Source organism: Melanotaenia boesemani, chromosome 12 (genome assembly GCF_017639745.1).
Source record: "Melanotaenia boesemani isolate fMelBoe1 chromosome 12, fMelBoe1.pri, whole genome shotgun sequence".
Taxonomy (NCBI): domain Eukaryota; kingdom Metazoa; phylum Chordata; class Actinopteri; order Atheriniformes; family Melanotaeniidae; genus Melanotaenia; species Melanotaenia boesemani.
Window position 1 is genome coordinate 17,648,276 of NC_055693.1, and position 15,816 is coordinate 17,664,091.

General features: G+C 38.1%; 2 protein-coding genes across 2 annotated transcripts in view; one reads left to right on the forward strand and one right to left on the reverse strand.

Moving 5' to 3' along the window:
- Positions 1–1,510: 1,510 nt before the first annotated feature.
- sp9 (sp9 transcription factor) lies at positions 1,511–3,702 on the reverse strand. Its single transcript, XM_042000911.1, has 2 exons — positions 3,572–3,702; positions 1,511–3,029 (listed from the first exon to the last, which is right to left on the reverse strand). Exons 1-2 carry the CDS (start codon positions 3,590–3,592, stop codon positions 1,731–1,733), a joined length of 1,320 nt encoding a protein of 439 aa, XP_041856845.1. The 5' UTR covers positions 3,593–3,702; the 3' UTR covers positions 1,511–1,730.
- A 3,102-nt stretch (positions 3,703–6,804) lies between these two features.
- LOC121650948 (obg-like ATPase 1) overlaps positions 6,805–15,816 on the forward strand; it is a 52,610-nt gene continuing 43,598 nt past the window's right edge. The window contains exons 1-4 of the mRNA XM_042002798.1: positions 6,805–6,904; positions 7,018–7,109; positions 10,286–10,429; positions 12,016–12,143. Coding sequence (XP_041858732.1) covers positions 6,890–6,904; positions 7,018–7,109; positions 10,286–10,429; positions 12,016–12,143 — 379 coding nt within the window. The 5' untranslated portion in view covers positions 6,805–6,889. The remainder of the gene's footprint in view (positions 6,905–7,017; positions 7,110–10,285; positions 10,430–12,015; positions 12,144–15,816) is intronic.

Genomic DNA, 15,816 nt, shown 5'->3' on the forward strand with positions numbered 1-15,816 from the left:
CTATTTATTTTTAATTAATATTTTTCATTTTTTATTGAAGCGTCTCCAAAATGTAGGCTTAACAAAAACTATTTTATTTTCAACACACTAGCAATAATAGTAAATTCTCAGCAGCTGGATTTTTGTATTTGGATTTAGGGTCAACTAAATTATTCAACAGAATTATTTTTGTTTAAGGTTTGCTTTAGTTTTTTCTCTATATTTTCATCCAATTCAAATTGAAAGCCTAATGTCATAGTTTTACTATTTGGCCGTTTCCGTGAAGCCGCTGTTGCACAAAAGGAAATGAAAATAATTTCCCTCTATTACCTTCTGGTCAATTTAACAGCCTCCTCAAAAAAAGAGGCTGTCTGGATGAGATGCTTTTCCATGACGTATTCCCAGTCGTGGATTCAAGCTGTAATTATTCCCCGGCTTTTTCTTTGGGAGTCGGACGCTGCACTGGGTAAGCACAAAGAAGTCAGAGAGCATCCTTGAACCCTTTCAATACGGGGCCACTGATATTCAAATAACACGCAGGCACCATTTGACTGCGCCGTGCAAAGAGCATTTAAAATTCTGCATTTGCATGTGACTCTTTGCCCCTTCTTTTTTTCTAAAGTAAGAAAAAAAACCTGTTCCCGCAACATCTATGTGCTTTCTGGAAAAAGAGAAGGAAACCGTATCCTTATTCTCGGTCTATCGATTGGTATGCAAATGAAAAGCAGTTAATTTGGACAATTAGAATAAATATTCGGGGACCTTTGTCAGGGAACCCCCCGTGGAAAACCCGCGATAAAGTGAAGCTGAACAAAAGATGTCGCGGAGATTAATTAGATATTTGATAAGACACGAATCCCTAATCGCAAATACAAGACACATGGGGCTGCGATGTGCTCCAAGTCATAATTAATACCATTTAACAAGATTTTCATTCTGGCATGAAATGTCTTTTCCGGGGCATTAAACATTGATTTATTCCATAGGGGAAAACAGTGAAAGTCAAGGTATTGCAGATAATTTTAAGGGACGAAAAAAGAAAAAGAAAAATTTCAGAGCAGGTCAAATGAAATATCTTAAAGATTTAAACCTAAAAAAAAATAAAAATAAAATAAAATCTACATCACACATGAGCAGCCTTTGTTTTGTTTTAAGATGTTTTAATTACGATAAAATGAAAGTCTTATACGTGTGACTTTATACAGGTAAACATTTATATATAGATTTTTAAGCAAATGAATAAAATGATTAACCAAAGTTTAAAAAGCCGTATACATACATATCCACAAAGTGCGTCCAAAGTAAACTCCCTGATTTCCAGGATACCAACACGAATAAAAACAATCATAGCCTAACATTTACATGAAAAATAACACGTAGTTTAGTCATCAATATACAAGATGTAGCTCACATTGTCCAACCAAAGTTCAACAGGTTTCGCACCTTCAGCAAACGTCCATTTCATTTCAAGTTGTAGCTAAAATCTTCCAAAAGTCTACAGTAAATCAATCTGAGTTTTTGTTGTTTTTTATTTTATTTTATTTTTTTTATTTATCCTTCTTTTTTTAAGGATGAATTTACGAATGAAACACTCGTTACGCCAGTGGAGAATATATTTTTCTTTCAGTTTTCTTGCAATTGTTTCTGGAAAAAAATCTCTCCTTAATTGTTTATCAAATATAGGACCCGTTTCCATTACTGTGAAGTTTTATCTCCTTTTTTTTTTTTTTTTTTTTTTTTAGATGAAGCCTTTAGGGCTCGTCATGAGGAGACGGATCCTTGACAGTGATTCTGGGGTTTACCCCCTCTAAAATCAGTTCTGGGGATTCGGACCTCGGGGTCTCAAGGTTACTGGTGTCGGTGTCACTGTCGCTTCCCTTCTTGCCTCCTCCGCCTGCTGTGTGTGTTTTGATGTGCTTGCTCAAATGGTCACTCCGCATAAAACGCTTGTTGCACACCGGGCACGCAAACCTTTTCTCACCGGTGTGGGTGCGAAGATGTCTTTGGAGCTCATCAGACCGAGTGAACCTTTTGCCGCAGAAAAGCCAGTTGCAGACAAAAGGCCGCTCGCCGGTGTGCCATCTCAAGTGCGCTTTGAGATGAGATGTCTTTCCGTACACTTTACCGCAGCCTGGAATGTGACAGCTGTGGAGTCCCTTTCTCCTCAGACTGGCCCCGGCGGGTCCAAGCCGCTCAGCCTCCTGGCAGTTCGGACAGTCACATGTTGCTCTGCCGGAGTACCGCCTGGACGACCTCGAGGAGCTACTTATTCCTGAGCTGCCCCCTGAAATCATGGCATTGGCAGCAGAAGCGTCTGTGTAAGTAGGGATGACTGTTTTGAAACCGTCCTGCGTTAACAGGTGCTGACTGGTGGACAGTAGATGAGACGCAGACGGGCTGATTCCAGTGGAGCTAAACGCCGAATGGGTCAGTGAGGAGAAGTCCGGATTGTAGCCGCTCAGTTGGGAGTGAATTGCCTGGGGGGTGCCGGAGTGCAGTGAGGTCTGGAGGGTGCTCGCGGGATTCTGGACATCTAACCACGACCCCGGGTTAGTGTGGACATCCCACCACGAGGATGCCCCATTGGCAACATCACCAGAGATGGTGGAGTGGAACCCGGACTTGTACCACGACTCATACGGGTGCGCCATCCCAACCCGTGGGTACAGAGTCTCTGCTGATGTGTGGACTTTGGAGATGAAAGCAGACTGGCCAGACTCCTGTGTTGTGACGCTCGCAGTGTTGGAAAAAAGACCGCTGTACTCGGTGGAAAACGCGGACGAGGTCGGTGAGGTGGAGGCTAAGCAAAAGGCGCTGTTGCCTGTGCCACTGGTGGGTGTTAGTCCTGTCGAAGCGCGGCTCGTTGCTACCGTGAAACCGGGCAGACTGGATCCTAAGTTGCAGCTGGACGAGGATCTTTTCCACGGGTGAAATCCACCTTTGGAGAAAGCGCTGGAGTCAGGTAAAGTTGTGAGAGGACTGGTGTTGCCGATTTTGTTGCAAGTTGCAGCCAGCATAGCTAGGGGTGTAGTTCCAAACCGTGGTTCTTCCTGTGAAAACACAGAAAAGGTTTAAGTTAAAATTAGGCGAAGCTAAATGGGGTGAGATTTTACTTCAACCCGAGACAACTGAAGCTCAAAACATGTCAACAAACGTACAAAACAATTTTATTTGGTGTTAACTTTGCGCAAACATTTGTGGAGAGGGAACACTATATTTTTGTTTGTTTTTTATAATTAAATGGATGAGCAGCGTGCAAGAAAACATGCTTAAACAAAAGATAAAAATTCAAATATATTTACATTAACTCCGTGGAGCAGAATCTTTCAAAGCCACCACAAAGTTTGAACAGTTTGTTTGACAAACCGAGATGTTTGGCCGCTTTAATAGTTAATATCTAAAATAAATATCTGCCGTACTAACTTAAATAGAAAAATCCTCATAATGTTGTAATACTTGTTCATCAAAGGCGAAAACATGCATGTTACCAAAAGCAGCAGATATATGTCCTTGTGCAAGAAAGAAGGAAATCAAAAACTTTACGCACAACTTTTTTTTTTTTTTTTTTTTTTGCGCGTAAATCCAAACTTACCCCAAGTATAGACGTAGCCATATCCAGGGTATGTGCCGTGATGAGAGTGTTGGCGATATCAACGCTGTAAGGCTCCAAATTGACTCAGATTCACCGTGTTGACTCGGGTCACACGGTTTCTCTCCTTGGCTCGCCGCTCCCAACACTACCTAGTTGTAGCGAGCGTGTTCTTTGAAGTACAGCTGGAAAGGACGCGCAGCCAATCTAATAGCTGCATTCATGGCCGGGGTTTGAAGGCAGCCAATGAGAGACACGACCGCAGACAGAAACACCAAAAACCCCGCCGTCAATCATGTGTTGTGCAGCCTCCGCTCAGACTGTCACACAAGACAAGATTTGTTTTTTTTTTTAAATGCAGTTATTTTTATGTATTCTCACAGGAAGGCGCAATGTCTCTTTTCGTTGCAGATTTGAGTTGACACGGCAAATCTCCACGAGGTAAGCTTTTTTTTCTTCTTCTTATTATTTTAGTTTTTTGCTGATTGTAGCGGCTTTGCATTAGATCTGCGGTTTCCATTCTCTTTTTTGATATTCAGATCATGAGCACCACGTCATCGAGAAATTGTTGACTTAAGCACAGGTTGTTATGATGAGAGGCAACTTGGAAATGACTTTATATCCATACATGTTTGCTAGCGGGTGCTGGTTATGATCTGACAGGGCACGAAACACAGTGTCTTATATTTTAAAGTCAAAGGATTTGAATTGGAAAACTAATTGATGGTCGAAGTTTAGCGACGAAGTCACGAATCAGGCCTGATGCCATAAAATTCACCTGTCAAATCGCACTTTTAAGTTACTTGAGGGAAAGCACCTGTACGAAAAACAGGTTGTAAGTCCCAAATTGATTAATTAGCCTAACTTATTTTAAATGAACTTTTATCTGACATCCAAGCATGAAATTGTTTGAATTATGTTTGCCGCGCGCCTCAAACACATCACCCCCGCTTACTTGTTGGGAGAGAGTGGAGGTGAGGGGTTCATTAAAAATGACAGCTCGCCTTATCAGTACTTGTGGTGGATCTTCGTTTAAAGACAAGAATTTTGTTAGTGGAAAAAGTTTCAGCATCCAGCAAGTGATTCCTGCTGCAAGGGCCGCCAGTCGCCCCCATTAAAGCATTTAACTGGAGGCGCGATGCCGGTTTTGTAGCTGAGAAATAAAATTTAACGCCAACCTTAATCACACATTCAATTAAACAGCGGACAATGAAGAAGATGCATTGTTCACTAATTCTCCTAAACTCGAGATTCTCACATTTTCACCCCCGTCTTTGAATAGCCACCACAATTCAATAAGCCTGCATATTACACCGCTTGTTAAAACGCTCAGAGTTAATGGCATAATGTAAAATTAACCTGCTCTGATATGATTCTTCATCCCTTTAAAACATTAAGTAATTTTCCGAAGAAAGGCTTGACCGAAAGACGAGCATTATCGTATTAAAAAAAGGTGCAAATAATGCTGTATTATAGCATATGAATGCTGCCAGTAAACACAGACGCAATACTTTTTTTTAAGCCCCACCTTTGGAAAAGGGTGAATAAAAATCCGTCTCATCAACAACTGAAAGCTGCCATGAAAATTGAATCATTTCTGCAATCATGACAAATTGGCAGATTGCCGTTAACAGTATTAACTGGCTTCCCCCCCCCCCCCCCATAATGTTGATTGTTGCTAAAGAAGTTGAATTAATCCGAGCGTTGCATCTGTTCAATATAATTTCTTTATAACAAATAATAAAACTGCTTCGCCATTCAGTTAATTTCACATATTTATTTAAATTATAATGGAGACAATTAATAACAACATGATGGTCATCATTTTGTGGTATTTATTTTAGAGAAATATTGCATCAATGCAACTCTGTGTTCAGGCGTTTATATTCCTGTGAACACAACCATTTTATCTTAAATCTCAATAATATGTGCAAATTTACATCCTAACATGCATGTGTGCAATCATTGGATTTTTGTTCACTGACATTTATTTAGCTTAAAATTATTTGTAAAGAAATGCATTTATTAGTAGAATAATAGAATATCAGTGGGTTTTTTCCAAAGGATGATTTTTTTGTAAGACAAGAAGGGAGAACATGATCTTTCCTTGTCATTCAAGTGAACATTCAGCATTGAATCTGTAATTCTGAACTCCATTCGTGAGCACTTCTCTGTGGCAATTAGGAGCCTATTACAAGCCATTAGATTGATCAATGTACCTTAAACAATGGGAATGATTTATTTGGTCGAACAAAACGCTCTGCATCTATTGTGATGAGTCTAAGTGGGGGTGCATCCATCAACAAAAGATAAATGATTAATTCAGACCTATTCATTTAGATTTTTTTCTGCAAAGCCACCCTCACTTGCTTTAAATCTAGATTATTAGAGCCTCATTTTCTGCATGTTAAACCAGACAGGCTGGTAGATTGGACAGTGGTTTCTGTGCCCCTGTGTGTTTTAATTTGCAGGTCTGCAGAGAGAAGTTTATTTGAGGATGTTTAACTAATTGTTGTAATTTTATGTGCTCATGTGGCTACACCTGTTCCTCTCAAAGGGGGCTGGAGCAAACTACATGTGAGAGGATGTTGTGGATTATTTATGTGGTGCTGAAGCTGCAAACTCACATCTGATGGCTCCACTTGAGAAGATACAGTTAAACATAAAAGGTATGTAGACTGTCAAGAAACACCTCCATAATGTATTGTTTTTATAACAAATATCTCAAGCTTCTAAAATGAGTTCTATTCCATATATATATATATATGTGTGTGTGTGTGTGTGTGTGTGTGTGTGTGTGTGTGTGTGTGTATGTATGTATATATATATAGAGAGAGAGAGCAAGGCTACAGCAAAAACTAATAAAAAGAAATAATTCAAATTAAACTCAATATACATTAAATTGCATAAACATATTAAAAAAACTTTGCTTGGACATGTTGGCGCTGACATCTTTCTAAAATCTTAAGTGAGATGTCATTTATTGGCAAATAAATGTAATATAAAGCTACAGAACAAGTCAAGTTGTTGATAAGGATGCACATTTATACAGCAGGACTGCATGAGGCTGATGTTATGACCACTCATCAAATTGCATCTATACTATCGGCAGCTAAATTTAGAGGTGCAGGTCAGCTTGCCAGCTCACAGTGTCAGCTTACATTTCCAGAGGCTGTGTGCTCTATTTTGAGCGCATGCAGAGAGCCTGCTAACTGAAGTGCAGTTGGCTGGTTACATTTGAGGACTTAGTCCATTTTCTGCAAATGAGTGTGCTTGTCAGAGTTTGTAATCTGCTCTAGAAGTCAATTCAAAGAGTAAGACATGGCTCCAAAAAAGGTGTGTTCTGCTCAGGGAAAGGTCTGCTCAACAGTAGGCATGAAGTGAAGTGAAGATTATGTAATGACAAATGTTGCTTCTGACAACAGAAATCTCCACATTGTCTTCATTAGGCCAAGGGAGATGACATACCAAAACCACCACCACTGATTGGAAGGTTTGGCACCTCACTGAAAATAGGAATTGTCGGGCTGCCCAATGTTGGGTAAGTATTTTGTTTATAAAGAATTTATGGCCTTCTCACCACATTAACCAGCATGGGCTTTCTTTTCAACTATCGTTAGCCTCATAGCATTGTTGCCTAAGTCATATTGTAATGTTTATAGGCAATGATGCACAGTCAATCATCAATATTAGGAGGGTACAGTTAGACAGATGTCACAATTTAGCCTAAATTTGACTCAATTATGCTATGAGGCTAATGATATATCTGCCCTCTTTGATACCTAAAGCAGGACAGAAATCCTTTACAATGCACTTCATAGCTAAAAATGTTCAGTTTTTGGTACAGACAATTCCTGAACTTATTTAAATTTCTAGAAGGCATTGTAAAGGTTCTGGGAACCTTTCTTTACTTGTACATGCTACACTGCAAACCAAAACCTAGAGAAATGTAATCCATATTAATTTGAATGTACCTGTCAGCAAGACAAAAAAAAAAAAAAAAAAAAAAAATAATAATAATCCTTCATGTGATTTTTTTGTGGAAAATATGTCTTTGTTCCTGAAGAACCTCCTGAAGAGCCTCAGTGACATCATGTGTCCCCTCGCTGTGTGTTTGCATTGCCTACACAGCTTTTTTAGTAAAACAAGGCAAATTTATTTGTAACGACAAGGTGATTCAAAGTGTTTGACAGAGACATTGAAATGTCAGAAAATAAGAGTCATAATTTAAAATTATAAACAAAAGAGAAAGGAAAAAGAAAGGACATTAGATAAAAAACAGTATTAAAAACATCATCAAGTTTCAAAATCAAGCTTAAAAGAAACAGAGCAGATTTGGACTAATAAATGAATAATTTAAAAAACATTGTTTTAACTCAAACTAGCTGTATTCCCTTTAATTCATATTTACACGATTATTACACTATTTTCCTACTTTCTCGTAACTTACAAAAAAGACAATGAAAATGAAAAATGAACCGCTCCTCTCTGTGCTGTTGTTATTGCAGACAGTTGAGCTGAATCAATGACAAACATCAACAAAGTCTCTTGTCCATTTTTTAAATACACAGTTATCGGTCACCATGGTACTCACTGGTCACAGTTTTGTAGATGAGTCACTGAGCAGACAAACATGCACTTCTATAACATCAGTATCTCAGGCCTTTAGAGAATTCACAGGCCGGCGTGCTGTTTGCAGGTCAGGCCTGGTCAGAAAAGTTCTTTCTGTCAGCATCTAGGCTATACGGACTATCTCTGATATAAAGCCATCACAGGGCAGATCCAACATGGTCTCATGGTAGCCTCATTTGAGTTACAGATGTGACTGCAGGTCATCTTCAGATCAGCTGACAGATTCTGTAAAACATTTAGAAGAAAAGCTTAAAGGACATAAAGGCCCATGATGATGACGTATTTTCCAGTTCCTGTATTGAAATTTGCACAGATTAAGGCTCCACTACTGTTTTAGTTAAACAACTGACAAATTCAAGGTGTTTTTTTCAGCAATGATTTTTCATATATTCAGGTAGTCCTCGGTAGAATAGGAAAGTTTTCATACAGCTCCATTTTCCTACAGACATTTGTTCTTATTATTAGCTGTTTTGCCAGATTTTGATGACTATTGCGCAAAGATCTCACTCTCTAGAGTTCAGTGTTTTCATTTCTTACTGCAGCGAAACCACCATTTCTTCCTGATGTAAGAAGTAGAACCCACTGAGGTTGTGGCCTGCCACAGCACATTTGTGTCAAAGTAGAACTCGTCAGCTCTCCTACGGTTTCTTTATGAATGAACTGTTCAAATGCCAGCCAGCTGCTTTTTGAGTGTAAATGAACATGCCTCCCATTTATGAAATTGGCTGTCATTCTCATGTCCAGGAAAATGTTTATTTGTGTGTATTTAACCCCTTGTAGAAACAAGGTCTAAGGCCAAACTGCAAATCCCCCTACTTCTTACAGAATGTTCTCTGTGCCAGAGCCAGATGGAAATGTGAAACTTTACATAATAACTTTTGTGTAAATTGGCCACACTCCATCATAAAACATCTAACGTGAAAATTTGATTGGTTTGTCCTTTACACATGAAGTTTTCCCCTGACAAAAGCATTGTAGGATTTAAATAGAAAAATGATGGCATTGTTGAAAAGTCTTTGCCATGGGTGGGGTTTAATAGTGCATTGTTCATAATTCATAGATTTTTGTTCCAATCATAATAAAGCTTCATTGATATCCCTGTATATGTCTGAAAAGAGGGTCCACAAAAACGTCTTAAACACAGCCCTTAGGGAGTGTCTCTCGCAGACTAAAAGGAGGAGATTCACATAATTTTGTAAAACATTATCTTGGTATAGGCACTGAGTAAATTCACTGTCACGAATGTGGGCATGAACTACGTTTTATGATTTAGCTTTTCATGATGGGATGAAATACAGATTAATGATAAAGTTTTGAGCTGTAGTTCATATAGAGTACTTTTTTTTTTTTACTTGAATCCCATTTAGTTTTCTGATTTGATGAAGGCAGTGTAGTTTTGTGACTACCATCAATTTTGCCCTTTTGGATTAACAAACTTCATTTGCTTATGACCAAATAAAACAGTTTCTTTGTTCTTTTTCAATCAGCCATTTCTGACTTGACTTCCTTTCTGTGAAAAAAAATAAATCTACATTTGCATGAGGATTTAATACATGAACTTTGGAAGTCTGAAGCAGCTTTACGCCTATGGGACTTACATAAAGCAAACAATCATTTCAATTTGAACTAGTTAAAGGATGAAGATGAAAAGTCCTGGATTATAGTTAACTGCCATGCCATTACTGCTCGCTATTGTCTGTAGCTTTTGAGTACACTTGAGCAGCTTGTGCCATAAAAAATAAGTCTCTGTGATCACAACATGAGGCGGCATCTTGTTGATCTTCCTCAACAGCTGCGATCGGAAATTTAAATTGCCTCCTGAATTCTACAATTGATCTATTTTGGGATTATCCAAACTTGACATTGGCATGGTATTTTTGACACTAGCACTTAAATATTTGTTCCATTATAATCCTTTTGCACTTTCTTTTTTTTTGTCCTTTTCTTCTTTTTTTTTTTTTTTTCCTTAAAAATGTACATTTGGCATAATTTACTGAAGTGTTTCATGCTCTCTCTATGGAAGCATCCGGTTCTACACACCAGCTCTTTCAGATGTTTTGACCTAACTGCTGTTTTTATTTTCAGGAAGTCAACCTTTTTCAACGTGCTGACAAAGAGTCAGGCTGCAGCTGAAAATTTCCCCTTCTGCACCATTGACCCAAATGAAAGCAGAGTGCCCATTCCAGATGAACGCTATGATTTTCTCTGCCAATTCCACAAACCTGCCAGGTATGGGGTCTCATCGTTCACACATTATGCACCCCTCACATCTGCAGTCTCTGATGGCCCTTTTGCTATAGGTATGAGAAATCATGTAACAATGTTTCTGAAAAATAGCTGTACGATGTGCTCTGTATGATGTTAGATTGCTGCTCTACTCTCCTTTCAAAGATAAAAAAACAGGCTTTTCATTCATGTTTAAAGAGGCTGTTTAAGCAGATTGAATTTAAGTGTGTTGTGCTACATCATACATGATCTATAATATAATTCAACACATGTAAAATAGGTTTCATATCGGGCAGTAAGCAAACAAATAAATTTGTGGAATAAAATGCTATGCAATCTTTCACGTATTTAGCTCCTGTACAGCTTGTCTACCCTGCATATAACCTGCAAAAACCAAGATAAACAACAGTATGACATTTAACACAGTGTCATTAGTTATTAAGCAAAAGCTAAACCAAAAATAATGAAGAAATGTATGAAAAATTCAGTGCATCATTAGTAAATTTATATATTTATACACACGTTCAATCTGACTCAGGGCTGCAGTGGTCTGAAACCGATCCCAGCTCCTATCCGATGGGGAGTGAGGTACACCCTGAAAGAGTTGCCAGTCCATCACAGGGCCAACACACAAATGAAAAAAAGTCCACTTGTGCTAACGCCTACTCCTCGGGTGAATTTAGAATCACCAGTTAACCTAAAATACATACTTTTAGATTGTGGGAGAAATCCCGAGTGGGAGAAAAAGCCCAAACATGTGTGAGGAGAACATGCTTCACACAGAAAGACTATGAACCTTCTTGGTGAATGTTGACAGTGCAGCTAGTTTTTCATGATTCATTTAAAGATTGTTGAACTGAACTGTGGTTCATCATGTTTGCAGGTTCTAAACTAGTCTCTAAACAAAAAACAGAGGAAAACTCCCACATCTGACTTGCTGATCTTTCATATCATCTCATCACTCAGTCACCAACATATACAGTACACTTATAGTGCAGGCCCCTCAAATCTAACTAAATAAACTATGTTTGTATTTACATTTCATAAGGGCAGAAGACAATGAGGAAAACACAACCTATAGTCTTACCCTCTAAAGGTGTTTCTCGGCCCAGGCCTTTAGGACCCACTGCTCTATATGTTTTAGAGGTTGCCCTACATTTACATACCTGAATTAAAAAATGGCTCATTAACAGTCTTGCAAAGAACTTGATGAGGAAGTTCATTAATCTGAATCAGCTGTGTTGGAGCCAGAACTCTAAGACATGCGGGGCAGTGGGTCCTGAGGACCTGGATTGCTCTAAAATTTCAGATATGTCTTGGGATTGTGCTATATTTTCTGCTACAATTGATTTATTTTCATTCATAAACTTTCAGTTTAAACTTTTAGTCAGATATTTTGTCCCTTACATACTAATGTAGATGTAATATATATAACTCTTAATCTTGTGATACAGTTCAAAACAACATTTAAATCTACAGAATCACTCTTGAATTGAATTATCACCATTTAAAAATCAGTTAATTTAAAATTAGCACTGGAATTAAGCACAAAAAGGAAAGAGAATCATCTTAATTATCTGCTTTTACAGCAAAATCCCAGCATTCCTTAATGTTGTTGACATTGCTGGCCTGGTGAAAGGAGCTCATGCTGGCCAAGGCCTGGGAAATGCCTTCTTGTCCCACATCGGAGCTTGCGATGGCATCTTCCACATGACACGTAAGTTATAGTTTGCCTCAATACAAAGAATATTATATCATTAACAGATTACCTGAAATGTGTGATTGAACCAAGTCTGTCACTAAAGTTTATATTTACAACTTTTGGTCCTGCTGAGACTCCAGCACCAGATCTTTAAAAGCAGAGGTAGTTTTACTAAGCTGTGCTAGCAGGGCATCTTGTGTGGTAGGTGCCAAGATCAACATACAGTAAACGGACCAAACCTCACATTCCTATGGGGAGGATCCCTGCATGAGAATCCCAGGAATGGCTTTAGAGTCCACACAATCACTGGCACATTCTGAGGGTTGGAAACATTAATGTTGAGAAGGAGCACCACATATTATTGTTAAATAAGTCCTAACACGACTTCTGCTTTATTACAAAGGAGCACAAAGGAGGTAAGTGACATATTAAGAAATGTGTAAATTTTCCTCTCCTCCCCTTTTTGCTCTTTTACACTTTGGTGTGATCTTTATTTCCATCTCACATTTCTAATAATGTTCTTTTGATTTGATTGGAAATACTGTCTGTTTCTACTTTACTATCCCTCAGTTTGACTGTCTCATCACTTTCTCTGGCTCAGCTTTACTGTGTGTGACATGGTCCTTGTCTTAATGTTTCCTACTAGAATAATTCAAATTACAGCAAGTCAAATGAATGCAGAGGCCAATTTAAAAATCGCTGAATTTGTTTGCTGATTGTAGGCTGTTATTGACTTTTCCACTATGTGAAAAGAGCTCTGATTAGAGTCTATAGTTACAGGCATAGAAGAGACAGACAGCAAGGGTTAAGACTGAGACCATTTCTTTATATTGTTCCCCATCCTGTCTTTATGCATCAAAAACATCTTGCATCTGTTGCAGTGAAGCTCTAAAGTAGTTTCTTCAAATGTATTTTTAGTGGTGGCCCCTACTGTGAGAGCTAGTGAAAATTTAAAGCACTGAGTTTACAAAGTTTACTGCTAACTATATAATGAATTTTGCTGAATTTTGCATAACTTTGTATCTTTTAATAAATGAGGTATTTAAAAATTCAACCACTGCACATTTATCATTAACAGCTAAAGAGAACCTCTGAGGATTGATCCACTTTTAGGATCCAGGCAGCCTCCGTACTGGGTTCATTTTTCAGTCCCGGTGTTTCCTCACATTTTAATTAACAGCAGCTCAATTTACAATTTACTTTTCTGTCCCAGACAATAGTTCCTGTGATGTTTAGGTGCATCTGCACATACACAGGTACGTGGTCATGTCAGCTTGCCAGCTTGTTTGCTTGAAGAGTTCGTGCAAACTTTTAATCTAAAATTCTTTACCATTTAAAATACCTAACAGTATGATCAATGTTAAAAAAGATGTACAGTATGACAACATCATTAATTTCATAAATCAACCTGTTTAAAAGACTGTCCTGTATTTTACTCTCAAAGGGCACAGAAAGTGACTGGGATCACCAGAGCATCCTAACTAGACTTCAGATCTCAGAAATCCACTGAATACCCCAATCAGAACTAAAAGAAGCCGGTGGAACTGATGCTCTGGTGTGAAGCGCAGTGTGGTGTGCAGGAAGAGTGTAGCAGGAAGTGCAAAATGAGAAAAACGACAAATGTGACAGATTTAGGAGGCAGAAACAGGAACAAGTAAAATTCAAACTCTCAAATGAAACTGAATAGTACAAAGACAACCTGGAAAATGACGAGAGAATCCTACTTACAGTATACACAGGAAGTGATGACTAACTGGAGACAGGTGTGCAGTGGGTCAGCTAATTCAAGACAGATGAGGAGCAAAATAAACAGGATACACGATTAATTGAAATGTACAAGGGCAAAAACTAAACAGGAAGTTTGTGTAAAGCTAGCTACAGTCTAGACCAACTAGGTATTACAAATAGAATAAAGACCAAATTTAATTGTAAAACCGTGACAAAAGGAGCTTTCCATACATTTCACTCTCTGATGCTTTGCAACAAAATGTTGATCATGGCTGCCTCACATACCAATATGACCAGACAGCAGGATGAATGGCAATAAGTTTTAAAGAGTGTGTTTGGTTTAGGTCCTTACGTAACGGTCATGATACCACTGCTGTGTTTTATTTCTACTGTGATCTCAAAATTAACCAAATGTTAACTTCCTCAATTGTTGCCATATTTATTGTTTTGTTCACACAACAAATTAAGCAGCTCTTTCAAATCTGAGTTCTCTGATGTGCCGCCTTGTTAAATCCTTCATTATCAAGTGTAGTACACAAGCAAGTATGTAAACAGTTACCAGTTGGTTGCTTACGCAAAAGCAAGGTTAAAGAGCAATTATGTTCTCAGCTAGAATTAAAGTCATGGTTAGTTCCTGGAATTCAACTGAAAGTTATGGTTTAAGGTGCAAACCTTTACATTTCCTCTCACAAGCTGTAGGATTTTTAATACATCTGTGTACAGCAGACACAGACATCGTGTAGTCTGACCTGTGCCCAGTTGAAGAGCCAACTGTAGATGGGCTGACCCATTTCTGTCTTGTGGAATTGAATATGATAGTTAGCAGATTATTTGGATAGCACTGGAGAAACCACAAAGGAAAATTTAGCTTTGGCAACACAGAAAATCCTCAAACATATGAGTTAGCTTCAGATTTGCTTTGGAATCTGATTATGATAAAAAATACTATTAGCTTTAATATTTAAAACCCACAATCAGTTCTTGTTATTTACGTTCAGGAGTATTTTATTATTTGTTTTTCTTTCTTTTTGGGGGATTTTAATGTACATCCTGTGATGTAAATCAGTTTTACAAGAGTTATTTTTTTTATGGTAGTATAGGGTAGTATTTTTATGTACCCCTTTTTATACAGAACATGGTTAAAGAATATTTATATTGAGCCAAATGTCTATACCAGATCATCACCCAAAACCATTTTTTTTCAGCTCACTCAAAGAAGACATACATTCCCAACAATCAGAAATAGAAATTGAAAGCTTCTTCTATGTGTCTGTGCAACTGTCTGCGCTGGCATGCCATTGTTTCCAGTCCTGTCAAGTCTTTAGAAACAATGCGGTTTGTTTCACAAGTTAAGCATTCAACATTGCTGCTTTTGTTTGGTAATTATATATATCTAAGCAGAGTGCAATGCTAAAGCCACTGCTTTTATATAGCTTGATTATACGCTTGTGGGGATAACACTATTTTGTGTCTTGAGTGGTATGTTTTTTGTCTGGGAGAACATAGAAGAGTTTGTATACTATTGTTTTCTTAACAACTTGGTGTTGTTGTGTGACTGTTGGCATAAAGTGAACACTCAAGCAATTTACTTCAACCTGATAAAGTCCTAAAGTCTTGCTAAATGTATATAGATCATTAAGTTTCTGTTGGTCCTGTCAGGAATTATTTCATTGTCTCCTTTTCAATGTTGGGTTATAACTACTACCTTTTCTGTGGAGTAGCTACTTAAGCAAACATCTGCTCGGCACATTACATTATTATAAACAGATGATTCTGTTTCCCTTTAATAATATTTAAATGCACAGCGATAAAAGCTGATTTTCCAGAGTGTGTGTATTTTTCCCATCTTATAACAAAATGGTTTTCAGGTGAAATATTCTCACTGCAGCTGCAGTGACTGGAAAGCTGTTGGAGCGTTTACTGTCTGAGACAAGACACAGACATGTTCTACTTCATCTAC